Source organism: Leptonychotes weddellii, chromosome 6 (genome assembly GCF_054177405.1).
Source record: "Leptonychotes weddellii isolate Sample4059 chromosome 6, ASM5417740v2, whole genome shotgun sequence".
Lineage (NCBI taxonomy): Eukaryota > Metazoa > Chordata > Mammalia > Carnivora > Phocidae > Leptonychotes > Leptonychotes weddellii.
This window is the reverse complement of record NC_138374.1, coordinates 96,799,351-96,826,956: the sequence shown is the minus strand read 5'-3', so window position 1 is coordinate 96,826,956 and position 27,606 is coordinate 96,799,351. Positions and strand designations below refer to the sequence as shown.

General features: G+C 35.9%; 1 protein-coding gene across 1 annotated transcript in view; it reads left to right on the top strand.

Annotated features, from left to right (window-relative positions):
* The window catches only part of HMCN1 (hemicentin 1), a 420,986-nt gene that overhangs the window by 343,596 nt on the left and 49,784 nt on the right, over positions 1-27,606 (top strand). The window contains exons 65-80 of the mRNA XM_081823192.1: positions 655-736; positions 2,124-2,260; positions 6,999-7,140; positions 8,172-8,316; positions 8,699-8,826; positions 9,127-9,283; positions 10,764-10,885; positions 11,080-11,244; positions 12,862-12,969; positions 13,387-13,524; positions 13,655-13,789; positions 17,286-17,555; positions 20,376-20,566; positions 23,975-24,188; positions 25,995-26,129; positions 26,530-26,720. Of these exons, the coding sequence (XP_081679318.1) occupies positions 655-736; positions 2,124-2,260; positions 6,999-7,140; positions 8,172-8,316; positions 8,699-8,826; positions 9,127-9,283; positions 10,764-10,885; positions 11,080-11,244; positions 12,862-12,969; positions 13,387-13,524; positions 13,655-13,789; positions 17,286-17,555; positions 20,376-20,566; positions 23,975-24,188; positions 25,995-26,129; positions 26,530-26,720 (2,460 nt within the window). The remainder of the gene's footprint in view (positions 1-654; positions 737-2,123; positions 2,261-6,998; positions 7,141-8,171; positions 8,317-8,698; positions 8,827-9,126; positions 9,284-10,763; positions 10,886-11,079; positions 11,245-12,861; positions 12,970-13,386; positions 13,525-13,654; positions 13,790-17,285; positions 17,556-20,375; positions 20,567-23,974; positions 24,189-25,994; positions 26,130-26,529; positions 26,721-27,606) is intronic.

The following is a 27,606-nucleotide window of genomic DNA, read 5'->3' as shown; positions in this document are numbered from 1 at the left end:
ATTTTATGCATACGTAAGCATGGGCTGTGTCTACACAATGTCAAACATATGAAGGAAGACTAACACTTCCAGTGGAAACTATGCACGGGGTTTTTAAAGAAATGTTTCTGGTTTTAGTCAGATAATAGTAGATTATGTTGTCAGTCTGACACTGTTTGCAGCCAGATTATATAATATAGCTCTTTTGTTTCACCACGTTTACCAAAGGTACATTCAAAATGTGGAATTAATGTACTTTATTTAAATAACCTGATACTTTATTTGTTTACTTAATAAACTGTATTGCATTTTCTTCAGGAAGATGCCAATTGAACTTTTAAATCTACCATTTAAGTCCATAAATATTTGTTCAGTAAATATTGTGTGTCTCATCTATGACCTCTGGTGCTGGGTCCTATATATATCTGCCTTTTCTGAGATCACTAAATATACCTAACATGCAAACATGTTGAGATCAGATATTGAAAACCTCTTAAAACATAGTTTTACAGAGAGCTATGTTACAGAGAGCTAATGTTAAAACAGTTTATTAAGTTTTATTTGTTGTGCTATCTTGTTTTGTGTGAGACTTTATATTCATTCTAGTGAATGCTTATTCTCATCACGAAAACTGACATGTTAACATTGTGTAATTCACTTATTTGGATTTTGCAGGTGGAGGATACAGGAAGATATACGTGTCTGGCATCCAGTACTTCAGGAGATGATGATAAAGAATATTTAGTGAGAGTGCATGGTAAATTTGGCAAAATGTCCTGCAATCTATCATATACTAATACCTAATTAGAAGCTGTAATTCATGGAACCTGGGGCAACTCTGTAGCACATCATAAGATATGTTTATGTATAAGGAAATATGTATTTTGCAAATCTTATTCTTATATTTGGCTGATCAAGTGCTTTTTGGAAATACTCCAGTGGACTTTTTGACTCATTCATTTTGTTTCTGCACAAATAATTCGTAGTTCTTTATTTAAAATCATAGACTATAAATTACGATAAAGAAGAAAATATGTCATCCAGTCTCATTACACAAAGGCTTTTTTGCATACAGATGTTTTGTCACAGAAATGTACCCTACAACATGCAGTATCAAACTTGTTTTTCATATCTCTTAATGGTTTGATGAACATGTTTTCATGTCAAAAAACATATTTTTATAACAGTTTTTAGTGATGGCATGGTGTCCCATTTTATGAATATACCATCATTTATTTAATTAATAAATTAATAATTTAATTCCCTATTTTTGGATATTTAAGCTGTTCTTGAATTTTCATCAGTATAAGGAATACTGTTATAGACATCTTTGTGCATACATATTAGCCTGTTTCCTTAATTCTTTTATTTTGATAAATTTCTATAAGTACACTTGCTTGATTACACATACACATGTACATATTTAAAGCTCTGAAATTTATTGCCAAATTACCTTCTAGAAAAGTTGGGCCATTTAGACTCAGGTCAATATTATTTCAGCACAGAGATAAGAATTACTCTTTATGGAAAGGAACATTTAAAAAACCAAACAGAAGATACTTATTTCATTGTCTTAGTCGAGATGACTAGGCAGTGCAAATTGTCCATAATTTAGGTGCCCCCCTTCCCCCACCAGCCCTACACACAAATTAGACCTGCCGTTAACTGACATGTAAGTTCTGCATATAAAAGTCACATTAAAAAATATATTTCTGAATATTATGAAAGTATATACATTTCTCTATATTATTATGGAACAGACCCTGATTTAGTAGTTTGGAAATCCGATGTTGAGAGAAAATTCTTACCAAGTGTGAGACCTGGACAAGAAATCCTTTCTTTGTGCCTTAGTTTCTTTACCTGTTAAATGGTGATAATAATGTGATTATATTACTTATCCTGTCATTCATGTGACTATTGGAAGAATTTCAGTACTTTATATATGTGAAAGTACAGAGTAAGACTTAAAAAAAAAAGTCCACTACTGGTAGTCATTTGTACCACAAATTGAACGAGTAATGTTTTAAGTTTATGCCTCTTATTTTATATAACAGAAGCAAAATTTGTTGAAAACCTAATATAATTCAGATCATTTTTATATCTTGTTTACTGAAAGCCTCTGACATGTTTGTTCTCGCACCCAGTACCCCCTAACATTGCTGGAACTGATGAGTCCCAGGATTTCACTGTGTTACGGAACAGACAAGTGACATTGGAATGCAAATCGGATGCAGTGCCTCCCCCTGTAATCACTTGGCTTAAAAATGGAGAACGGTTACAGGTAAATCTTGCTAAGTTCCACAAATCCATTTTGAGGAAAAAAAAAATCAGCTGTAGCGTCTTTGGTAGGTAGACAAAACCAAACAATATCAGGCTACTATTATTTGACATTGGAGGTGTGGGCACAGGATCTTTTAATCAGCCTTCCTTTCTCAACCTGTGCTTGGGTAGTTATTAACTAGTTATGGGTCAAAACACAGGTATTTTGTTTCAGACACTCTGTAAATTGGTGTAAGTATGTATCTCCTGGAGCCCGTGAATTAAAATTGTATTTGAAACACTCAGCTATTTCTTTACTTGAGAGGTAGGAAGTCATCCGAGTCTCAAAAGAGCTCACCTGTCCTGTCAAGTGTCATGGGCAAATTTCTTACTGAATTTTTCTGGAATAAACTGGGACCTGAGGAGGGCCCCTCCTTCGATACCAGGAATATAGGACTGGAATCCTTGAAGAACACACTTACTGGCTCTCTAAAGCTTCCCATGCTCACGTGATATCTGTCTGCTATCAGAGTGTCACAGTCCAGGATCCTAAATAGCCTTTAGGGTTGGTGCAAAGCCTTGACTTTGAATGCTCTGATTGTTCTTATCCTAGTAGTTACTTATGCTTTTTTTCCTCCTTTTGTTTCCCCTCATCCTGTTAATATAACCTACTGTGTTACATTGTGCCTAATTATAAAAGATTAAGTCCCCTAACACTTAAGGCAGAAAGACTTCTACCACCACCAAACCATACCAAAGGACCAAAACCAGACTGGATGCTGAGAGTTACTTACATGCTAAATTATCATGGGTATCACTTAACCTTCCTGTGTCTCAGTTTCTCTATTTATTGTGCTCCTTCTATAACGGTAGGCACTATAATTGCTACTGAGAGTAGTCGTGACCCTCAAGGAGCTCACAGACTACTTGAAAAGACATAGAATTAAAATCAAAGATTAGAGCATGGATACGACTCATATGTTAGGGTGATGTATATAGCATTTAATGAAAACAGAGAAGCAGCAAGTAACTCAGACTGCAGGGTAAGGAACAATTCAGGGCAGCCTCTTGGAAAGGGTGAGTTCAGTTTTAAATGATGGGTAGATTCTGGGTGAAAAAGAAGAAGGGTATTCTAATCACAGGTAATGATATCTACAAAGCCATTACAGGAAAAGGAATGCTGCTCTTGCAGGAATTGCAAAGTAACTTGGTGTGGCTGAAGTAGGCCTTGATTAAAATCCTTTGATGATTCCCCACAGATTTCAGGATTCAGGTTAAACTACCCCACTTAGCTCACAAGACCTTTCATGTTCTGACTTTTTCTCCACAGTTTTATCTCCAATGTGTGCATTTCACTCAAAACTATTTTTGAGTGAAAATAGTGACGCATTTGCATGGTGTAGTCAGTTAAGCATCTGGCTCTTGGTTTTGGCTCAGGTCATGATCTAAGGGTCATGGGACTGAGCGCCATGATGGGCTGCGCACTCATTGCGGAGTCTGCTTAAGATTCTCTCTCTCTCTCCCCCTCCCCGACCCCCACTCTCTCTTAAAAAAACAAACAAGCAGCAACTATTAGGTGTTCAGATAGAAACTGAGTGAATGTTGATGATGGAGAAGTTTAGGTTAAGCCCTGCTATGATCAAGTGATGTTAGTACTGGGACAGGGTGAGTTCAAGAGTTATGAAAAAAGAGGTGATTCAGTTTCAGATATTTTGAGTTTGAATTACCAATATATTATCCAAGTGGAGATTCTTAAAAGTACTAAGAAATATGGGTCCCTATTTCATCAAAAACATCTTTGACTTGGTAGTCCTCCATGGTATGACCAGTTGTTAAGGCCACGGGTTTGTATGAAGTTGACCAGAGAGAATAGTGTGAGATAACCTGTAAATGAGAATAGAGTGTAAGGCAACACTAATAATTATAAGGTGAGCAAAGGAAAAAGAAAAGATCAGAACAGAGAAGGAAGGACTCAGAGAGATAGAATTAACTATAGGATACACTGGTGTACTAAAAGCCACAGAAAAGAGAGGGAGTGGTTGACAGAGTCCATTAAGATAACAAATTAAATTGCATCCATGGTTTTGGCAATAACACAGAAGTGATTAAAGATCAGAACAATGTTTCTTCAATAAAGTGATCAAAGGAAAAGATAGGTTACAGTTGTTGGGAGAGTTAAGGAAGAAGAGGAAATGGAAATAATTTTGGCCTATTCTTGAAATATAAAAGAGATTTTATGTGTTTATTTACTGAAAGAAAGAGACTAAAGGGGCGCCTGGGTGGCTCAGTCGTTAAGGGTGTGCCTTCGGCTCAGGTCATGATCCCAGGGTCCTGGGATCGAGCCCCGCATCGGGCTCCCTGCTCTGCGGGAAGCCTGCTTCTCCCTCTCCCACTCCCCCTGCTTGTGTTCCTTCTCTTGCTTTGTCTCTCTCTGTCAAATAAATAAATAAAATCTTAAAAAAAAAAAGAGAGACTAAAGATATAGGAGAGAGAAAGAGAAGTTTATAGGATGACATGTGTTGAACAGAGAAGGTATGGGACCCAGTTCACAGGTGAGGAGATTAGCCTTGGACAAAAGGACTGACCTTTTTCCACAGAGATGGAAAGATAGGAAGGTTGTATTCACATGTAAGGTGGGAGGAGGAGAGAACTGCAGGCACAGGACTTTGGTTTTCTGCATGGAGTAGGAAGCAAGAGCATCGGTTGAGAATGAGATTCTATCTGAAGAAAGAAGTCAGATTTGGAAGAATCACTGGTGGCCAGTGGGAAGAGAACCAGAGAAAACTGTAGTGAGACTTGATGACTTAGCAGAACTTATTGATGTTCATGGAACAAAAACGTAAGAATAAACTCTGAAATTTTTTATTAGCCTACAACCCTGCTATACCCACATAAAAAAATTTACAAATATATGTTTTATAGAACTTAACATATATATTTAAGAAATCACTTATTCTCATCAGCGGTAATAAGATTTTTTCACTAATAGCCCCTATAGCAATGAAAGGCCTAGAGAGGAGTGCCTGAGTAGCTCAGTCGGTTAAGCATCTGCCTTCAGCTCAGGTCATGATCCCGGGGTCCTGGGATCGGGCCCACATGGGGCTCCCTGCTCGGCGGGGGGCCTGCTTCTCCCTCTCCCTCTGCCCTTCCCCCTGCTTGTGCACTCTCTCTCTCAAATAAACAAAATCTTAAAAAAAAAAAAAAAGCCTAGAGAAAATACATGATCTCGTAAAATAAATGGAGCTGAACTGCATATTTTAGTATGAACAACTTTTTTCATTAGAAATAGACAATTGGCCCTTGAACAACATGGAGGTTAGAGGCACTGGCCCCACACACACACATACAGTCAGAAGGCTACATATAACTTTGGACTCCCCAAAATTTTACTAATAATCTATTGTTGACCCAAAGCCTCACCAATAACGTAAACAGTCTATCAACGCATATTTTGTATGTTATATATATTATATACTCTATTTTTACAATAAAGTAAGAGAAAAGAAAATGTTATTAACAAAATCATAGGAATAGAAAATACAAACTTCACTGCATTTATTGAAAAAGATCCACATATAAGTGGACCCACACAGTTCGAAGGTCAACTATATATCTATCTGGGAAAGAGCCCATATGGCAGAAAAATCTTATTTAGGCTCTTCCTGAAGTAGTTCCTTCTTTGGTTCAACCAGAAAATATCAGTCTTTGATGGCTACCTGGCATTTTTTAATGATTATGAACATCATGCATCTTAATTTGTACAAAACTACTTGTTTACATCTATTTTCCCAATTGGACTTAATAGCAAAGGTTAGGTTTCATTGTCTCTGTATTTTCATAATTCTTGGTCCCGTGCCTGGGCACAAAATAAATGCTTAACAAATATTTGTAGACTAAAATCATTTATTTACTTATTTTTAAAATGTTAAAGGATCATTATTTCCTATAAACAAAGGTAATTTATTAGTCATGGAGCTTTCCGTTGTAAGTGACAGAATTCAAACTCAAACCAACTTAAATTTTTTTTTTTTTTTAAAGATTTTATTTATTTATTTGAGAGAGAGAATGAGATAGAGAGCATGAGAGGGGGGAGGGTCAGAGAGAGAGGCAGACTCCCCGCCGAGCAGGGAGCCCGACGTGGGACTCGATCCCGGGACTCCAGGATCATGACCTGAGCCGAAGGCAGTCGCTTAACCAACTGAACCACCCAGGCGCCCCAACTTAAATTTTTTTTAAGGCATTTATTACCTATAGTGATTGGTGAACTTAGGTTTTAGGTATTACTAGATCCAGAGGTTCTCCTCATGTAACCAAGCATTTATGTTTTTTTTCTCTGAATCGTAACTCCGCTTGCTGTGTTTTAGATTTAGAGCTGTCCACACATGGACAGACTGCCACCAGGCTATGTCATCCTCACTACCAGACACCAGTAAAAAAATAGCCTGTCTTATTCCCCAACACTTCCAACGAAGTCCTGCAGAGGGCTCTCAGGGGCCCAGCTTGAGTCACCGGCTCATCCTTGAGTATCCGGATCATTGTGGCCAGGAGAACTGGGAATACTGATTGTGCCTTTGCCTTAAGCACACTCATAGAAATAGTTCCTGAGAGGTTTTGATCCCAGAATAATGGTAGGGGGAGCAGACAAAGCATACTAGAAGACAGGCAATCCACAGCTCACTGTAGTTATTTTTGATGTTATAAAGTAGTATTTTGTTCTCTTTTCCTGACATTTTAATGGTAAATTTTACTTGTGAATCTAGGCAACACCTCGAATACGAATCCTATCTGGAGGGAGATACTTGCAAATTAATAATGCAGATCTAAGTGATACAGCCAATTATACTTGTGTGGCCAGCAACATTGCAGGAAGGACTACAAGAGGATTTATTCTCACTGTAAATGGTAAGAAAAATTAATAATTGTTTGTGACATTTTAAAAATTTAGCCAAGGGCATTCAAAGAAATGATAACATTTTTTGTTTCTTATGGGCACACTCAATGAATTCTTGTGGTTATCTTATTTTTTGAAAAAGACAACATGTAGTATTTGTATTATGGCTATATTCAAACCATATTTCAAAAAAAATAATTAAAGATACATGATCTTAGAGGATAATATATGTCCAGTTGTTATTAACATATCCTGACATTTTGTGTCATTCAGATCAGAACCATTGAGAAAGGCACACTAAGGCTTTGGATGACATGTGGTTCATTATTTAGTTCACCTTTATTCATGTTGGTGTTTGAGTATATATGTACTAGACAGAGACTGCCATAGGACTGTGATTCTCTCAAATCTAAAATCTAAACATTAAAATTTGTCAATATTTAGGAAGATAATACAGACTTTTCCCCATCACAGTCTCTTTGGTTTTTTAATGTATGAAATTTTACACGATATTGGGTGACCCATACAACTAATATCTCTAAGAGTAAAATTAAAATTCAAGTTTTCTATTCCCATATGAACTCAATGATTAATAAAATACATGCTCTGAGACTTGCATGATTAATCACAGATGTGCTTTTCATTAGAACAGCCCACTTTCTGTTCTTTATTTAAAGTGAAGTTGTTCCAGTGTTAACATTCTCAGACCATTATTTGGCCAAAGAGAAATAAGAAATATCATCTTTAATTTGCATCAGACCAGAGCTGATTTTTATTCAAGCATCTCCTACAAAGCCAGATTTCACACACCATATCAGGGATTTAAAACCTCCTTCCCCCATCTGTGCTTTATTTTTAAAAACTAAGTATCTTGAGTAAGACTTTAGGAATTAAACCCCAATTCTGTTCATACTAACCTGAATTAGCTGTAGACAAAGCTATACATTTGACTCAAAGCTAACCTTGTATTACCTCTTCAGAGTCTTAGTTCAGGCTATATTATTGATATGAATGAAGTTTTCCATGTGCATCTCTTGTGCAGTTCCTCCAAACATAAAGAGTGGCCCCCAGAGTCTTATCATTCACTTAAATACGTCAACTGTATTGGAATGCCTTGCTGAGGGTGTGCCAACCCCAAGGATAACATGGAGAAAGGATGGTGCTGTTCTATCTGCAAGTCATGCAAGGTAAAAGTTCTGAAAAAGAATGAAAAATACTGCAAGAGCTGAAGGATAATTTCCTAAATTTTCTTTTCCAGTGCATTATTTTGGTCTTGTTATATTTAATATTAGTTCTTCATCTTAATATGAGAATCAAAATATATTATTTTAAAAGCATAATCCTAAGGCTTATGGCCAAAACATAATGATTATAATTCATCCAAGATCACAAGTTCATCTGCTATGCACCTTTGTGGAATATCCCTTTTTTTCCACCAAGGGTATTGCAAATTTCTATGGCAGGAAAAAGACTAAAAATGTAACTAAGTTTTGTAGAATACTCTCAGTCAAAATGTAAATAATCAGAAAACCCTGATTCCAGGGACTTCACTTGTGATCTTTCTTGTAGATACTCCATCTTGGAAAATGGATTCCTTCATATCCAGTCAGCACACATCACAGATACTGGGCGATATTTGTGTATGGCTACCAATGCTGCTGGAACAGACCGCAGGCGAATAGATTTACAAGTCCATGGTAAATATGAACAGCATCTAATCTTTGGGTTAAATGTTCTTTGATAGCCTAAACCTATGAGATCATAAAAACCTTGATATCCGGGGCTATGTGAAGGTACCACACTCTACTGTGAACAGTTAAGACCCGTGTTTTCTCCTCATTGTGGCTAGCACCATCACAACACTAAGTTCACAGAGTCTTCTTGTGTTTTAACTATGGAGCAAGTTACCAGTGATTAATTTCAGTCTGGCAGAAATACTTCAGATGGCATACTATTTGCTGAATGTGTTTCCCTCTTATTTGCTGACTTTGTTTTAGTTCCTCCATCCATTGCTCTGGGTCCTACCAACATAACTGTAACAGTAAATGTTCAAACTACTTTGGCTTGTGAGGCTGCTGGGATACCAAAACCATCAATCAGGTGGAGGAAAAATGGGCATCTTCTTAATGTGGATCAAAATCAGAATTCATACAGGTAAGTAATAATTTAACTGACAAATCCCACCTACTATTTAGAAACATAATTTTAAAAAGAATTAACATCTCATCTCTATCAATGGGAACAGCATATATATAAAGTATGAAGAATTAGCTAGTATGTAGAGAGTATGTATTTTTCTTAATGTGGAATTAGTTTTTCAACTTAAAAGCTTTTTCTGAATTATGGGTTCAATTTTTCTATCCATAAGCCCTGTGGATGGCGATCAGAGAGATCTACAAGATTAGATTCCTATTCTGCTTTATTTTTCTTAGCACCTTTTGGAATTTTATAAAAACAAAGAATGAAAATATTTGGTATAAGGGAAAAACTATTCTGTAAAAATAATACCACCTTTAGCTATAGAATAAAAATAAAATTCTGAACCTTGAAATACAACTTAGGTATTTGGTAGCATGTGCAGGGAGGAAATACATGTTTTTTAAAAGCTAACCTTTTAATTACTAGGAATTTCTGATGTTGTAAATGAACATCATTTCTTGTATCTCAATTAAGTTAACAGATAGGTATCTTGTCAAAGGAATTGCCATAATACTAAAAACAAATGTTCTTGTAGATCTACTTTGAAAATGATCAATTCTTATACATTAGGAAATATGAAACAAGGAGTGTTTCACTTGAAATTCTGTTTTTTCTCTCTTTCTCACCCTTTTAATCTTTGGGTACTGGGAGTCTAGTGATTTGAAGATATACACTGTGTAGAAAGTGTGCAATACCATCGAATAAAAAAGCATGTCAAATGTATTCCCATTGAATCCAATCACTTTTATCCTATCAGTGCACACCTTGAAATAAGAAAATAGATATTTTATTTAGATTTACTTTGAATAACATATGTATATTTACTAGACCTCTTAAACATTTGAAGTGATCCAGATCACTTTAGTTTTGAATTGGTTAAAAGTTAGGGAAAAGACTTATTGATATATGTACTATGCATCGCAAAAGTGTCCAACACATGTAAGGAGACATGTGAACTAGGGCAACACGTAAGACAGACGAACTTGTAATTACCCGTCTGTCAATGGAAATAATCAAATACCAATCTGTAAAGTTATTGTGAGATTTAGAGGTAGTTTATGTGAAGCAGTTGAGAAGGTACCAGAATGTATTCAGTGCTCCATAAACAGTGGCTATCATCAGTGTGCTCATTTCTCTGTATTTCAGTTAGGAGAGCACAGTTGATCATGATATAAGCAATCAGAAAATGCAAGATTCCCTCTTCAAACAACCCTTCTACCCAGTTGCTTCATCTAAATCTCCAAGTTGAGGCTCTATTAACCCATTGCCCATATAAAAAAAAAAAAAGTCTGATACTTGAAGTATCAGAGGAATTCCTCATTTTAATACAAGGAAAGAATTCCATTTCCCTCAATTCACAACATGGTGCCATGTTGAACCAGCATTTATGATAACTGATCTACAGTACATCATTGCTTTGAAATCTTTCTTCTAGGCTCCTTTCTTCAGGTTCACTAGTAATTATTTCCCCTTCTGTGGATGACACTGCAACCTATGAGTGCACTGTGACAAATGATGCCGGGGAGGATAAGAGAACCATGGATCTCACTGTCCAAGGTAGAACTGGCTTAGTACATGGATTAATAGTTATTATAATGATATGTTTCATTATCACACTACTTCACAAGAGGGCTTCCTTTTCCACTTACTAACATTCACTTTCTGTGTAGAAAGAGAAAGATGTATGATAAGGCTTTGGAAACCTGTAAGGGTTTGAAATGTATACTTTCTTATTGTTGTTATTGTTTTAGTCCCACCTTCCATAGCTGATGAGCCTACGGACTTTCTAGTAACCAAACGTGCCCCAACGGTTATTACCTGCACTGCTTCAGGAGTTCCATTTCCCTCAATTCACTGGACAAAAAATGGGATAAGACTACTTCCCAGGGGAGACAGTTATAGAATTCTGTCCTCAGGTAAGACCAAGCTAAGTAATTACACACCTAAGATTAGACTAATGATTAATGGGTGGCCTTACCAGGCCTTTTGTTGCACCAAAATAAAAAAATAAAATACATTTTCATTCCTAGACTTATGCATCTGGAAAAAAAATACAGTTGGGCAGGGTAACTCAGCAAAGGGAGAGAAAAAAATCTGGAAACAAAATCACAATAACTGAATATAATGAGCATGATCACTGGATTTTATGTGCATATTTACTAACCCTAAAGCTTCACAAATTCACTGGTTGCCTTTGAGTGAACCACACTCTTTTCATTAGCCAACAAGAATCTCCATTCATTTAACAAAGATTTAGTGCCTAAAATAAGTTATATACTCCACTGAGTTTCTGAGAATATAAAACTAGGAGGGTTCTTGTTTTCAAGGTTTTTATAACTGAGCAGGGAGGGCTGGTATAAGTGCTAGGATGGATATTTTTGAGAGTGGTAGTAGCCATAATTTATAAAATTTATGTATTGAAAGAGAAAAAAATAATTCACCTAAGTGAAAATATAGGTAATTCACATTGGTGTTTTGTATTGGGAAGGTACACTAGAGATAAACTAAAGTAGCAACTAACATCCTGGAGCTTTCTGCATTTGTGCATGTTATTCTAAGGTAATTTGTTCATTTTTTCAAAGAAGGGAAATGATGGAAGATTGTTCTCAGGGTAAAACTTGGCTTTCAAAGCCAAGTATTTTGGCTGTCTCTGAAATGTGTATAGATTGGTAACAATTAAAATCATAAAATAGAAATTAACTACCCTTCAGCACAAGGTATTGTGTTGAGAGAACAGTTTGGAACTTTCTCAAAATATTAAACAAGAGTTACCATATGACCCAGCAGCTCCATTCCTAGGCATCTACCCAGAAAAATAAAAACATATGTCTACACAAAGACTTGTATGCAAATGTTCATACAGCATTATTCACAATAGAGAAAGTAGAAACAATCCAAATGTCCATCAACTGATGAAAGAATAAACAAAATGTGGATAATCCACACAATGAAATTCTATTTATCAATAAAATGGAACAAAAATATTGGCACATGCTACAACAGATGAAACTCAAAAACTGTGCTCACAGTGAAAGAAATCAGACGCAAAGGACAGCTGTATGATTGCATCTGCATGAAATGTTCAGAAAAGGCAAATATACGAAGAAGAAGAAGAAGAAATTAGTAATTGCTTGGGGCTGGGGCTGGGGCTGGGAATGAGAAGTGACTGTAAATGGAATGAGATTTCTTTTTCTTTTTTTTTTTTTGGAATGAGATTTCTTTTTAGGGTAATAGAAATGTCCTCAAAATTAGATTGTAAGAGTTGCACAACTCTGTAAAGATACTAAAAATCATAAAATTGTACATTTAAATGGGTGAATTTTATGGCATGTAAATTTTGCCTAAATAAAGCTATTAATAATGATTAAAAGGCACTGTGCTAGGCCCTTCAGGGGATACAAGTATGAGTATAAGCCAAGCACCACTGTGCTATGGGGATGAAAACACAAAATCAGAGAGACATAGTTTATTGAACCAGAGAAATGGTTGCAGAAAAATGGACACCCTATGCATAAAAACTTTTTCCTTTTTAGGAGCCATTGAAATATTTGCCACTGAGTTAAACCATGCTGGAAGATACACTTGTGTCGCCAGGAACGCAGCTGGTTCTGCACATCGACACGTGACCCTTTATGTCCAGGGTATGGAAGCTCATTTAACTCATTAAAAGCTTGTTTTTTCTTCAAGTCATGTTTATTCTTGAAAGGATGTACTGTCTAGAAATACCTTGGGGATATGAAAGACTGACAGATATTTTTCAATAAACTAAGAAAAACATACAAATGAAAAATCACACAGAACAACCCCAAATTATTTTTTTTCTTGAGTTTCTATAATCTGTCCCTGCTTCTAGTCTTCTAACGGAATTCTTCTAATGGAAACTGCCTACAGTAGCAAGACTCAAAAAAAAATGTAATATGGCCAATATTCTCTTTTCCCCTGGACAATCAAATCGCTAATAATGTGGAATATGAATCCAGGCATGTTTAACCTCGTGGCTACTTTTAAACGTTTCTGCCACCAACTGGAGCCATCACTTTTTCTATCGGTTCTTATAGAGTCTCCAGTCATTCAGCCTCAGCCAAGTGAACTAGATGTCATTGTGAACAATCCCATTTTATTACCATGTGAAGCAACAGGGACACCCAGTCCTTTCATTACTTGGCAAAAAGAAGGCATCAATGTCATCACTGCAGGTACCTACCACTGTTTCTATCAAGAAAATTACAGCAAATCAGTGTTTTATAATTCAGAAGTCAGTATGATTTTTTTAATAAAAAAAATTTAATAAAAATTCTTCCCACTGTGCTTTCATAACCGATGTAGGCAAAAGCCATGCAGTTCTTCCCAGTGGCGGCTTGCAGATCTCCAGAGCTGTCAGAGAAGATGCTGGTACTTACATGTGCGTGGCTCAGAATCCAGCTGGTACAGCCTTAGGCAAAATCAAATTAAATGTTCAAGGTACCTAAAGAGTAAATTTCTAGGTCTTCATTGCAAAGATGCTTGTAACAATGTATACCAAAGTTCATCTATCTAAAATAACCATGCTGCCATAGCTGTCAACATTCTTCGTTTACGTTATACAATGTGTTTTTTCTCTTACCCTTATGAAGAAGAAAATTTAATGGTTGGGGTTTTTTTGGTCATTGTTTATATAAGAAAACTGAGGCATCTCATGGTATTTTGGATTTCTATGAACTTCCATATGGTACTCTATTTCATTGTAGCGCATATTTAAGGTAACTTTTAAAACCCTTCTCCCCATAATACCACATTGGATACATTATGAAACACTAGATTCTAATATCCGCTTAAAAAACAAATCATATATTTTTTAAAATCATAAAACAAAAAATGTAATTGCAGTTAACCAACTTGATGGGAAAAAATTATTCTGTAGACAAAGCAGGGTCTTTTCACATTTAATTGTTATTTTCTTGACATAATATTCATATCTTGCATGCATTGTTTTTGTGACCTGGAAGTAGATTCTGAGCTTCTGAATTTGCATTAGCTGATTTTGAATTTCCTTATAGTGTGATTTTCCTATGGTAAATTACTGACTATAGTAAAGCTTACTTAACTATGTATTATAAATCTCTTTATATTGTTAATATTTTCTCAACAAATATTTATTACAATAATAAGTGGAAATACATTGAACATTACAGACATGATCCTTCCCTTATGGTGTACAGAAGGAAAAAAACTAAACTACCAAATAAATAATTATAAATTCTGACATATGCTACACAGAAAAAAAGGCTGAGATGGGGAATAATGGGGAAATGTGGGCACCACTTCACATTAGTGGTTAAAGTAGGCTTTAAGAAGTAGGCTTCTCTAAAGGAGTACCATTTAGGCTGAGACCTGAATGATAAGCTAGGATGAGCCATGCAAAAGTGGTAGAGTATCCAAGGGAGAGAGGACAGCACATGCGGTGGCCCCATGGCAGGAAAGAGTAAGGAAAGAAGCATGGCAGTGTGGTAGGGAGTGGTGGAGAAGAAGAAGGCTGGCACAATGTGAAGGAAATCAGAAAAGAAGGTGGGCCAGTGCTTGGAGGGTCAGAAGGACCACACAAAGGTTATATTTTCTTCTCTATGCAGTGGGAGACCTTTTAAGGGTTTAACCAAGATGCTTATTTGGTTTTAGGAAGATCTCGTTTGCTGCTATGTAGGTAATGGTTTAGAGAAGGAGCAAGACTAGAGCTGGAGGAACTATTCAGGTCCTCTAGGCAGGGTGTTACAACCTGGCTGGAAGTGAGAGTGGCTGTGTAAGTTGCAGGGGTAAATGGAAAAAGTGATGGATTTAAGATACTTCTGGAGGTGTAACTGCCAGGATGACTGATAAATCAGATTTGGGAGGTTAGGAAAAAAGAGGAATTAATGATGTTTCCTGGGCTTTGGGCTTGAACTAGTGAGTGGATGATAGTGCCATGGGGGGATGATAGTGCAAGGGGGAGGAGCTGGCTTTGGAGGAAAGAAAACATAATTTCTGATTGATCCTATGAGATGTGGGAAACTATTAGAAATCCTAGTGGAGATACCAAATTGAGTTGAATATGGATTCAGAGCTCAAGGGAGAGGTATAGTGTAAGATACAAATTTGGAAGTAATCAGCGTTTTTCAGTCCACAAGACTGGATCAGAATTTGGACAGAAAAAGAGCTAAGGACAAAGACCCAGAACTCTACATTGTTTAAAGGCCTGAGAAAAGAGAGGATGCTGGAGAAGAATACAAAGGAGCAGGCAGACATGTTAGAGGAAAGCCGGATGGAGGCTAGGAGAGGAGAGTGTTTCAAGAAGAAGGGAGTGGACGATTTGTTGAATGCAAGTGAGAGATCAGTTGGATAAGGACCAATAAATATCCATTGGCTTTGGCAACATGGAGGTCATGGAAAGAACACTTCCATATAGGAGGGGTTTTACCTTCACTAATTGATTAAAATTATTGGTATGGGCAATTCTGGGACAAAGAAACACATTAAATGATTAATGGCATTTCAACATTCCAGAAGCAACCAGAGATAACTGCATACTCTAGAGGCATGAAAATTCTGAACCAAATCGCTGTCCTTGCAGATACAGTATGTAATGGAAAGCACAAACCCAACCAAATAATGTTGGCTGATATAAGTAATTTTAACATGGTTATTCATATTTTTTTTGCAACTTGTTGATTTTATTTTACTCATCACTATTAGTGTACTTTAAAATTTGGTCTCGGGGTGCCTGGGTGGCTCAGTGAGTTAAGCATCTGACTTCAGCTCAGGGTCCTGGGATCAAGCCCCTTATCTGTTTCTCCCTCTCCCTCTCCCCCTCCCCCCACTCTTGCACGCGTGCACGCTTTCTCTCTCTCTCAAATAAATAAAATCTTTAAAAATAAATAATAAAATAAAATAAAATTTGGTCTCCATGTGGTTGACCATTTCTCCATATCCTCTGAAGATGTGGCAGATAGTTCTAGGTCCCCAGGACTTGCTATGCATAGGGCATTACGTGGATCAGTGGAGCTCTCCGAGATCTCATTTCCGATTCCATTTCTCAGTCTGCATGTGTGGTAACAATGTGAAAACAACGTTTGCCTTGTTTCTCTCTTAAGCTTTTTTGAATGAGTGGTAGTTTTTTTGTTTTTTGTGGGTTTTGCCGGCACATACTTAAAGGGATTATTTTTACTGTCACTGTTGTCCTCTGCACCTTGTCACTGTCTCTGGACTTGCATTGACACAAGTGGATCATCCTCTCATTTCTTTCCCGTGTGCTTGTGGTCAGTTGTTCCTTGTCCATCCTTGATTGTTCTCTGATAATTATTTAATATTTCTTTGAAGCTCAATAAAATATCCAGGCCAATACCTAAGTGGTAATCAACCTACTGGAAACAATAGGAAGAGAACGCCTTATCGTAAGCCCTTCCACAGCTTTTGGAAGAAGTGGGAAGAGTTTTACATATGTAATTCTTTTCCATGATCTATTCATTTATTTACTTAGTCATTCAAACAATACTGTGTTAAATATGGCCACTGTATTTGAGACACTAAGCACTGTAGGAAACACTTGAGTAAAAGTATCTCTGAGCAGTTGAATAATTTCCAAACCTTGAAGGGGTCTATTCTGAAAGTTTAAGTAGCTGAAATGAATCACATAATACAGTATGTTAAAGAAAATGCCTCTGTTGATACAACCTAAGTTTTCTAGACATGCAGTACCTCAGGAATATATGTTTATGTCCTCATTTAAAATTGAATAGCATTTACATTTGTTAACTATGCAGAGAATAATGTTCTGAAAATGGCTCAAAGAATTTTCTTTTCCAATGAAAACAAAGTATAGTGATCCTTTGATGATAATATGGTAAAGTCAGGATTTCATTTTTCTGTGTGACTTCCGTAGAGTGATACTGTGGTGTGTACATGGTACATTTATGCTTTTAAGATGAAGTTTACACTTTGTATCTTTCAGTTCCTCCAGTCATTAGCCCCCATCCAGAGGAATATATTACTGCTCTGGATAAGCCCATCTCCCTACCGTGTGAGGCAGGTGGCTTCCCACCACCTGACATTACCTGGCATAAAGATGGGCATGCAATTGTGGAATCAATCCGCCAGCGCATCCTCAGCTCTGGGGCTCTGCAAATCGCATTTGCTCAGCCTGATGATGCCGGCCAGTACACGTGCATGGCAACTAACGTGGCAGGATCAAGCAGCATGAGCACCAAGCTCATTGTCCATGGTAGGTTATTTAACATTAATTATTTCAATCTGCTACATTGCCATGGCAAAGAGAAAAGACCACTGAGAAAAAATATGATGAAAGCCAAAGTCATGCAAAACCAGCAATCCGAAGTGGGATGTGTGTGTGTGTGGTGTGTAGGTATACTTACCCTTCTAATATGTAGGCTCTGATTATTTGTGTGGGCAGAAGTAAGGCTATGATTATGTACGTGTGAGAAAGAAAGAGAGATTTTATAAAGATAGCCAAAATACCTAATGTGTTTCCAATAATCCCCTCATATTGTGATTATTAGTATTTATACTTTGGCCATAGATCCCATTTATGGGATCCATTTGTGTTTTGTGACTATTCTGCTTACTTCTCAACTTGCAAATGATCTTCACTCAAAACTAATCTCCATATGAGCTACATTATACAGTGTGAACCTAATGAGAGTTGGGAATCTATTAGATTCATTATTTTAAAGTAGCAAAATATTTACAAGTATATTTTTATAACAGAAAAAAAAATCTTTTTTCTTTGTATTCAAACAACTAACAAAATATCTAAGGATCAGCATTGAAATATTTTCATTGTTAATGTGTATTTTAAATATAAAATACCCATTAATATCAGTGTGAGAACACAATAAGTAAGTTAAACTCTTTCCAACTACTGTTTTCAGAGGTAACTCTTGTAATGAGTCTCTGCTTTTTCCTTTTCTACAAAATTTGTGAAAGCCATTTTTTATCCACCAGGTATGTTTGAATTTCCTATGGCTTCATAGTTAAAGTGATGATTTCAAGCAGACACAATTTTAACTGAATAAAGAAATAATAGCCCAAATTTTAAATCACCATTTATGAGTTTTTTAAATACTTACCCTGGTTTATACCTGCTTTTAGTTCATATAATTGAATTAATCAATACACATTAGTTCTTTAGCTTCAAATAAATAATACTCTTCTTTCTCAAATTTGTATAAAGTTTACCAAAATTAACCATATACTAAACAACAAAATAATCATTAATACGATTTTAAAATAAGGTCACAATTCCTGCCCACAATGCGATAAAGCTAGAAACATGTAATAACCTTTTAATGCCAAAACCCCAACCCCAAGCAAATTTAAAAATACCATTCTAGTTAACAAGTAGGTCAAAGAATATGTTTTCATTTTCATACTATTTAGAAAATAATAAAAATAATGACACTATATAGCAAAATGTATGATGTGTGGGCCAAAGTTAAAATCAAATGTAAAGTCATAACCTTAAAATTTTCATCTTGAAAAAGAAGGAAGCAAATGTACTAATGTTACAACTTTGTCACCCTAGTAAAATTGAAATATCAATCCCAAAGATAAAGAAAATGATAAAAATACAGTATAAATTAATTAAAAATGAATCAAATATTTACAGTGTACCATTCAACAAAATAGATTTTTGTGTTTTCCCTAATATCTATGTTTCTGTGTATAATCATTCATATATGGTTTATGTATTTACTTATATAATAAAAAAATAATTTTTGCTGAATACAGCTTTTGTCCTGTCACTTTTCAGAATGTCATTAAAATTGATCTATTTCTTACTGGTATGTTTGAATAATTCCAAAAGTCATAGTTTTTGGAGGGGAGTATATTTTTACTTTTTGAGCCAAGTATTCGTAATGCTTTTCAAGCCTTTCCTTTAGAAGTAAATAGCTTAGTTCCAATCCACTAAGGTATTTGTTAGTATATTAAAATAGTCAATTGATCTTTCTATATTGCCTAAATTCCAGTCCAAAAAAATTTGAGGCATAGGAAGTATTTGCATAGAGTTCTGAAATCACTATAAAAGTTTATTCTGCAGCAATATAAAAGCTGAATTAAATGTCTTGACCTGGTTTTACTTGCATTTGTTGTAACACATGAAATACTGCAATAAATTTTTTTTTTCCATAACACTTTGTGATATTCAATATGGGGTGAGTGTTTTACAGTGTTTTAAACTGGTGACTTTTGGGGCGCCTGGGTGGCTCAGTCGTTAAGCGTCAGCCTTCGGCTCAGGTCATGATCCCAGGGTCCTGGGATCGAGCCCCGCATCGGGCTCCCTGCTCAGTGGGAAGCCTGCTTATCTCTCTTCCACTCCCCCTGCTTGTGTTCCCTCTCTCACTGTGTCTCTCTCTCTGTTAAATAAATAAAATCTTAAAAAAAATAAAAAAATAAACTGGTGACTTTTATCCGTTTGTTCTCACAGTATATCTGTGATAAAAATCCAGTGATTATACAACCACAGAAGCATTTTTGGATTTTGTTGCTCTAGTTTGTTTGTTTTACTTCACTGCAATAAGCATAAGAAACTTAAGTAAAAGAAAGTTAGGAAGGGTGGCTCAGTTGGTTAAGTGTCTGCCTTCGGCTCAGGTCATGATCCCAGGGTCCTGGGATCAAGCCCTGCGTCAGGGTCCTGCTCAGTAGGGAGCCTGGTTCTCCTTCATCCTCTCCCTGCTGCTCTCCCTGCTTGTGCTTTCTCTCGCTGTGTCAAATAAATAAATTTTAAAAATCTTAAAAAAAAAGAGAGAGAGAAAGTTAGGAAGCCAAATAAAATCTAAGGATTTCTAATCTAGTTCTATGTCATTTGCTTAGAAACTGATTGTGAATATATTCAACAAGTTGAAATCCATTGAGGTTCTTGCTATAGGCATCTTTCATGATAACAAATCAATATCTTAATACATTTTATTTTACTATTTCCAGCAAAATTATCCTCAAAAGAGTCTTTTGTGTGTCAGTATTCTGTGTGAATAAGGGTATTATTGAACATCCTGAATGACTATCTTTTTTAAACTTTTCTTAGTACCTCCTAGAATCCGAAGTACAGAAATACACTACACGGTCAATGAGAATTCACAAGCCATTCTTCCATGCATGGCTGATGGAATCCCCACACCAGCAATTAACTGGAAAAAAGACAATGTTCTTTTAGCTAACTTGTTAGGAAAATATACCATTGAACCCTATGGAGAACTTACTCTGGAAAATGTTGTGGTAAGTTTAATAGATGTGAATAGGTACTTTAAACCAGATTGGTAATTCACCCTTTTACTTTTAGTAACTTAGCCTGGAAATATATTCTTTAATAATGAAAGAAAAATACTCTTATAAATTCAGGGCAAAAAATGAATTTCACATATATTTCATTTTATGGCCCAGGTCTAAGAATAATATTTAACAGATGGTAGGAACTCATAAGTGGCCTCCTTCTAAAATTATTTTATTTTTGTGGAAATCTGTTTATCAGGAAAAATTCTAAGTACCTCTGTTATATTCCATGCATGTAACCATGTATGGGAATGATTAGGAGAGTGGAGATAGAAGAATGTCTGATGCATTATTAAGCAGATATGAAAAGCAGTTTTTCTGTTCTTTTCAGGATTTTGAATAACCCTTTCTAGTCATTGACAAGGAAACTAAAGTCTTAGGGATCTACACAGGCTAAGATTTTTTAATAGTCTTAGGTGGTACTTACCCAGTCTACAGAATAGTAGCTATCAGAAGCATCTCAGTTTTTGTGGTAGCCCACTTGAAGAAGAATCTATATATATGCATACTACATGACTTTTAAAAATATTTACCGTGTGGTTTGAGAATATCAATACTTAGCCCCGAATATGAAACATGACTATAAATGTGAATCACTTTCAGAGCTTTTGTGCATATCTTATTCCTATTCCTTGCCCTTCAAAATACCTAAACTTCATTACAAAATCTTTGTGGAATTAAATTTGAACAGATTAAAATAATAAAATTGATTACATTCACTTTGTAGTATAATTTTGGCCATTAGCCAGACTCCTGGGATTATCAGGTAAATAACCCTAGTGATTGGCTGTATCACTGGGCCCTAACTCAACCACATGTGCCAACAAAAATCATATTTATTCAAATCAGTTGTAAAATGTGCCATTATTTTATGTACCACTAAGAAAGAAAAAGTACAGTTAAGTAAACTGGAGAAGGCCATCAATTTTTAAGTTGTATCGAGGTTTCAGGGATATTAAAAGTTAAAAATATGAATTTTAGAATTGATAAAATAAGGATAAATTTGTTTGTTTAAGCTAGTAAATACCTTTAGTGGGATTACCCCCAGGCTCAGGAATGTTGAATTTGGGCCCTCTATTACACTTACAGACCTGAAGGAATTAAATGAGCAAGAAGAGTTTAGACTTTTAGTGGGACAGTGACTCAGAAATGTTAAAAAACATAACAATAAAGTAGTTTATAAATACTAGATGAAGGACTCAAATGATGAGTAGAAATCTACTTGTGAATAGTATGTACAATCCAGATTTTTAAGTGCTTCACTTCCATAAAATCCTTGATTTTAAGCTTAAATTGTTATAAACTGAGAATTTTAAGAACAGCTGAGTGATATGGAGGTGGGGAGACCTTTATAGAGAATATGATTTATTCCTGTTTGCCCTTTAAAAAAAAAGTATGCAGCCAACCAAATTTAGATTGTATCTACTATTAGTGATTACAATTTTTATGCTACATTTCCAAGCAACCCTTTAATGTTTCAATGCAAAAAAAAATATTCTTAAACTTTTTAAAGAGAAGGAAAAGTAATGTACTCAGAAGCATTCAATCATTAATTCAAAAAATATTTATTGAATACCTTCTGTGTGACCAGCACTGATTTATGCAGTAGTAATATATGAGGTAACAAAGAACTCAAAGATCCTTGCCTTCATGCAGTTTATTTCTAGAGGAGGGAGATAGACAATAAAAAAATAATAAATAATGTATACAATAATAATAAACAATGTATACAATACATCAGAAGAAAATAAGTAGTATGAAAAATAAAAGAACAGAGTAAAAGCGATCAGAATTTGGATGGGTACTGGTTACATTTTTTAATAGGATAGTCAGGGTGAGTCTCCTTTGGGAAGGGGACTTTTGAGTAAAACTTAAAGGAAGTGAGTTGGCCAAGCAAATATCTGGGGGAAAAGCATGATAGGCAGGTAAAACTGGGATGTTCCTCTCTCAGATATCTAGAGGAAAGAACTTAAGGTGGGAACATGCCTAATATATTGGAAGAACAGGGGCCCAGTAAAAGCAAAGAAGGAAAAAAAAAAAGAAGAAAGAAAAGAAAATGAAGGCCAGATCATGTAGCATCTTGTAGATTATAACAATTTTGCTTTTTACTTTAAATAAAATTAGAATACATTGCAGGTTTTGAGCCTGGGATCAATGTTATCTGTCTTACATTTTTGCAATACTGCATTGACCATTGTAATGAGCAGAGGCAAGGGTAGAAGCAGAAAGACCTGTTGGGAAGATGATTTGAAGTCTGAGGAGAGATTATGTTAACAGAGAAGGGGTGGGAAGTGGCTGGATTCTGCATATACTCTGAAGCTAGGATTTCCTAGCTAGATTGCCACTGCAGTATGAGAAAGAGAAGAGTACAGATGACTCAGATGCCTGAGAACAAAAGGCATTAAAAACTGGAAGGACAAAATAGCCATCAACTGATATGGTGAAGGCTATCGATGAAACAGGATGGTGAAAGGGAAATTGGGGGTTCGGTTTTGGACATGAGTTTGAGATGTCTTTTGGTCATACAAGCAGAGAGGTGAAATGGGAAGTTCAGTGTAACTGGAGTTTAGAAGAAAGCTCTGGCCTGCAAATACTGGTCCTCATCAGCATACAGATAGTATTTAAAGCCATGAGACTGGATGACATCACTAAGGACCCAAGTCAGATAGAGAAGAGGACCGAAGACTGAGCCCTCTCGCATGCCAACATCAAGATGTTAATATTGAAGGGAAGCCAGGAAAAAAGAGATGGAAATGGAGCAACCAGTGAGGTAGGAAGGAAACGAGGAGAAGGGGGTAGACTGGAAGCCAAGTGAAGACATGGTTTCACAGAGACAGGGTGTCAAAGGATGCCATTCCAGTACATCTAGTAAGATGAGTGCCAAGACTGGCTGTTGTATTTAGCGAGTGAAACTTAAGAATTGCAGGTAGTATTGCCCATACCCTTTCCAGCTCCTTTGATAATTTTGGCGGTGTTTGGTGCCACGTTACCAAGAAAGCCAGCTACCAGCTAAGATGCTACCAAACTTCTTAATTATGTGTTCTTTATCTGTACATCGTAGAGCTGCAGTACACTTGATGTTTAGTAAACTTTAGAACTTTTGTAGAGTTTTCTGAGAGCTTATTACTATAAACTGCTATAGTTCTGTAGGGTATGGGCTTTCGTTTCAACTCCTGTACATCTTAAGTTACGTTATGCAAAAGCGAGCCAGGTGGCTCCGACTACAAGATGGAAATTTAAACTGTCTTTAAATAAGAGTGCTCCTTTGGGAACCAAGCTATGCAATTTTGTGTATTTTATGGAAAATGATGTGAGACTGTGTAATTTTAACACTACAATTTTTCTTTGTTTAAGCCAGAGGATTCTGGCACCTATACTTGTGTTGCTAAGAACGCTGCAGGTGAAGACACGCATATGGTCAGCCTGACCGTACATGTTCTCCCCACTTTCACTGAACTTCCTGGAGATACGTCATTAACTAAAGGGGAACAGCTACGATTAAGCTGTAAAGCCACTGGGATTCCATTGCCCAAGTTAACGTGGACCTTCAATAACAATATTATCCCAGGTGGGTCATTTAATTCTTAAGGAGATAAATACACCCATAAAAAACTCTAAGCCAATCCCCATTTCCTTTAGCTGCGGGAATTGATTGAAAAGTTACACGAAGAGATGGGGCACCCGGGTGGCTCATCAGTTGAGCATCTGACTCTCGGTTGCAGCTCAGGTCATGACCTCGGGGTGTGGGATCGAGCCCCACCTCCGGGCTCTGCACACAGCAAGGAGTCTGCTTGAGGGATTCTCTCTTTCCCTCTCCCTTCCCCTCAGCCCCTCCCCCTGGGTGCACTCTCTCTCTCTCTCAAATAAATAAATAAATAAAATCTAAAAATAAAAGTTCCATGAAGAGTTGATTGCTTTAACTTCTATAAAATACATACCTTTGCCTGGATTTTACCCTATACCCAGTATATATATTCTTTTTTTTCATTCTTTTGAAGGATAAGTTAATCACAGGACCATATGTGACAGGATATTAGTAGACGTTTTTAACCTAAGAATAATCTCCCTCCCCCAGGAGAAGACAATATTGCATACACAGGGACCTAAACTTATCCTCCCTGATAAATGGATTAAGGTGGCTACTGTTGAAGTCCTGAAGACTCACCTAATTTGACAGAGGAGAGCTCTGCTTCTCACTGCATGAATTAACATCGATTAACCTCTCTTATAATGTAAATCAATTATGTAGAAAACTTTTGGTCACTATGTGCACTACAAGTTAAAGTAAGTGCCTGGAACCCAGAAGCACTCATCTCTGGGAGGACACGTATCTCCTTATTTGTTAGACCATGTTATCAGCACAAAGATGTTATCAGTTAATAAGAAGTTGTCATACCCAAAATTGAGTTCTGAAATACTGCACTATTAGCATTTAATAAATGTCTTCCTAGAAAAGAAGTAATAAGCTTGAATTCCTCTGTTCTAGAGATTTATGTTAATGACTGAAATTCATCGACTGTATTACCTTAATAATAACAGTATACCTCACTAAGGAAAAATAGTCTAAAAAATCTAATCAGTACTATTTTCTGACTGTATAATACTAATTCAGCTATTTAAATTTTTAAAGCTCGATTTTCCACTTCATATTCAGCAGTATGAAATCTTTTCAAATAATTTGAATGGGGGAAAGCATACAAGGTAAACATACCAACATAATTAGATATTTGCTGGTCTAATAAGAATCTTATTTTTGTTGTTTGAGGATTAGCATGTTTACCTTATTCTCTATTCCAAATATTATAACTACTTTCATAAATATTTATTTCAACAACCATTTATGGAGAAGTTTAAATCATTACAAATTTAATCATGTTGTCATTATTACCTAACTAGCATATGTTTTCATGATTTCCCCTCTGACCTGCCAAGTCCGTTGAATTACAACTAAAAAGGTTTTCATGTTTTTGATGTAAATTGTTTGGGAAGAAAAGGGGTGAGATAAATAAAGTGGAAAATGTCATAGGTCTGAATGAAAGATTTTTGAAACCCAGAGAGACTAGAAGCCAGATTTAGGCAACACTTAAAAGGTGTACTTTAAGTCTAAAATAATTTTAAAAGATGTTTATTTTCATTCTCTTTTCCTGTTCCTTCTGCTGTTTTTCATTCTTCAAGAACAAGTGTCTAGAGACATAGCAAATAGCTCAGGGGAAGAAATTTGTGGAAAAGGCTCTCTTCTCCAATGTCATGATGAGATCTCTAGTTCAATTTCTGACCAACTCATAAATCCAACCTGCAAAATAATTGAGCTGTTGTGATTATTTTCTTAGGTTACTGAGAGGCATTTAGTCGTTTCCTGACTTGTTTCTTTCAGCCCACTTTGACAGTGTTAATGGACATAGTGAACTTGTTATTAAAAGAGTGTCAAAAGAGGATTCAGGTACTTACGTGTGCATCGCAGAGAACAGCGTCGGTTTTGTGAAGGCAATTGGATTTGTTTATGTGAAAGGTAGGTAAACATGCTCTATTTTTAATTTATCATTTATTTATAATGAATAATTTGCATTTTGCTTCCTTATTATGTAGTAATACACTATAACTTCAGTTTATTAATCCATCTAGTCCTGTTTCACAGATGTGCAAATTCATAAGAAATAATACATTATCAATGTTCAACTCAAAAGTAGGTAAGCAAAGAGATCATTTGGTACAAAACGGAATCATCTGCTTAGATTATCGAAACTAACCAAATTATCCGGTTGATTAGCATGAGCAGTGATTCTGAAAATTCATGGGGTTCAAAAGTGGCTTCTCCCTTCTTCACTAAATTATCTCTCTAAATAGGTCAAAATCACAAAGAAATGATCAGAGCTTCCTTTTACTTACAATTATCTGTTGTTATTTCCCAGAACCTCCAGTCTTCAAAGGTGATTACCCTTCTAACTGGATTGAACCACTTGGTGGTAATGCAGTCTTGAATTGTGAAGCGAAAGGAGATCCTGCCCCAACCATCCAATGGAACAGAAAGGGGGTGGATATTGAAATTAACCACAGAATCCGTCAACTGGTCAATGGCTCTCTGGCCATTTATGGCACTGTAGTAAGTCACACTGAAATTGTTGATGGGCACTTTAACCGCCACAATTAATGCCTCTCTATAAGGTGCCATGAATTGGAAAATTTCTCTTGCATTTCTAATTAAATCATAAAATCTTAATCAATGGGTTTTTATAAAAAACTGAAACAATGCTTCAAATTGATTATTTTTAGCCTTTTCAAAGAAATACAAGCAACAAAATAATTCTGCTGCTTTGTTCTCAATCATTGATCTATTATTATTTAGCATCATTCGATAACTTCCTCAAATCTGTATTAGAGCAAGGAAATTGAAGTTTTACAGACAAAATGACAAATAAATTATAGGATAACTTTCATCACTAAGCTAACTATTTTAGGCTTTCCAAAAGCTTCAGTCATTCAGAAAATGAGTGTTGCTTTAAGTTATTCTAATTTTGGGGTCAAGCGAATGAGCTATTTTATCTAAAAATTTCTTAACTAGACTACCTATGGGTAATTTTTTTATCACATTGTTGAGTTAATTGAAATAATAATTAAAATACAATATTTAATGACCTAATCCAATGAACCACTCTTAGTCTTTCATTCTCCTGGGTTTTATTTCAACATCGGATGTTGTTCCTTGTCCTTTCAGTTTTGAGATGATCTCTACCTTTAGCTGCTGTAACACTAGTGAGACTTAGATTTCTTTATTACCACGTTCCCCCTTTTCCTCTACACAAGTATTACTACTTCTGAAGTCCTTGGTACTTCTTCTAACACCACCAATGTTAATACTAATTATTTTTACCATACAATTTCAGATTCTTAAATATTTATCTCCAACCCTGCAATTCTTCCAAGTTCCATTCCAAGTTTCTTATTGAAAATTTCTATTTGGATAATACATTGACACCTCCAATTAAACA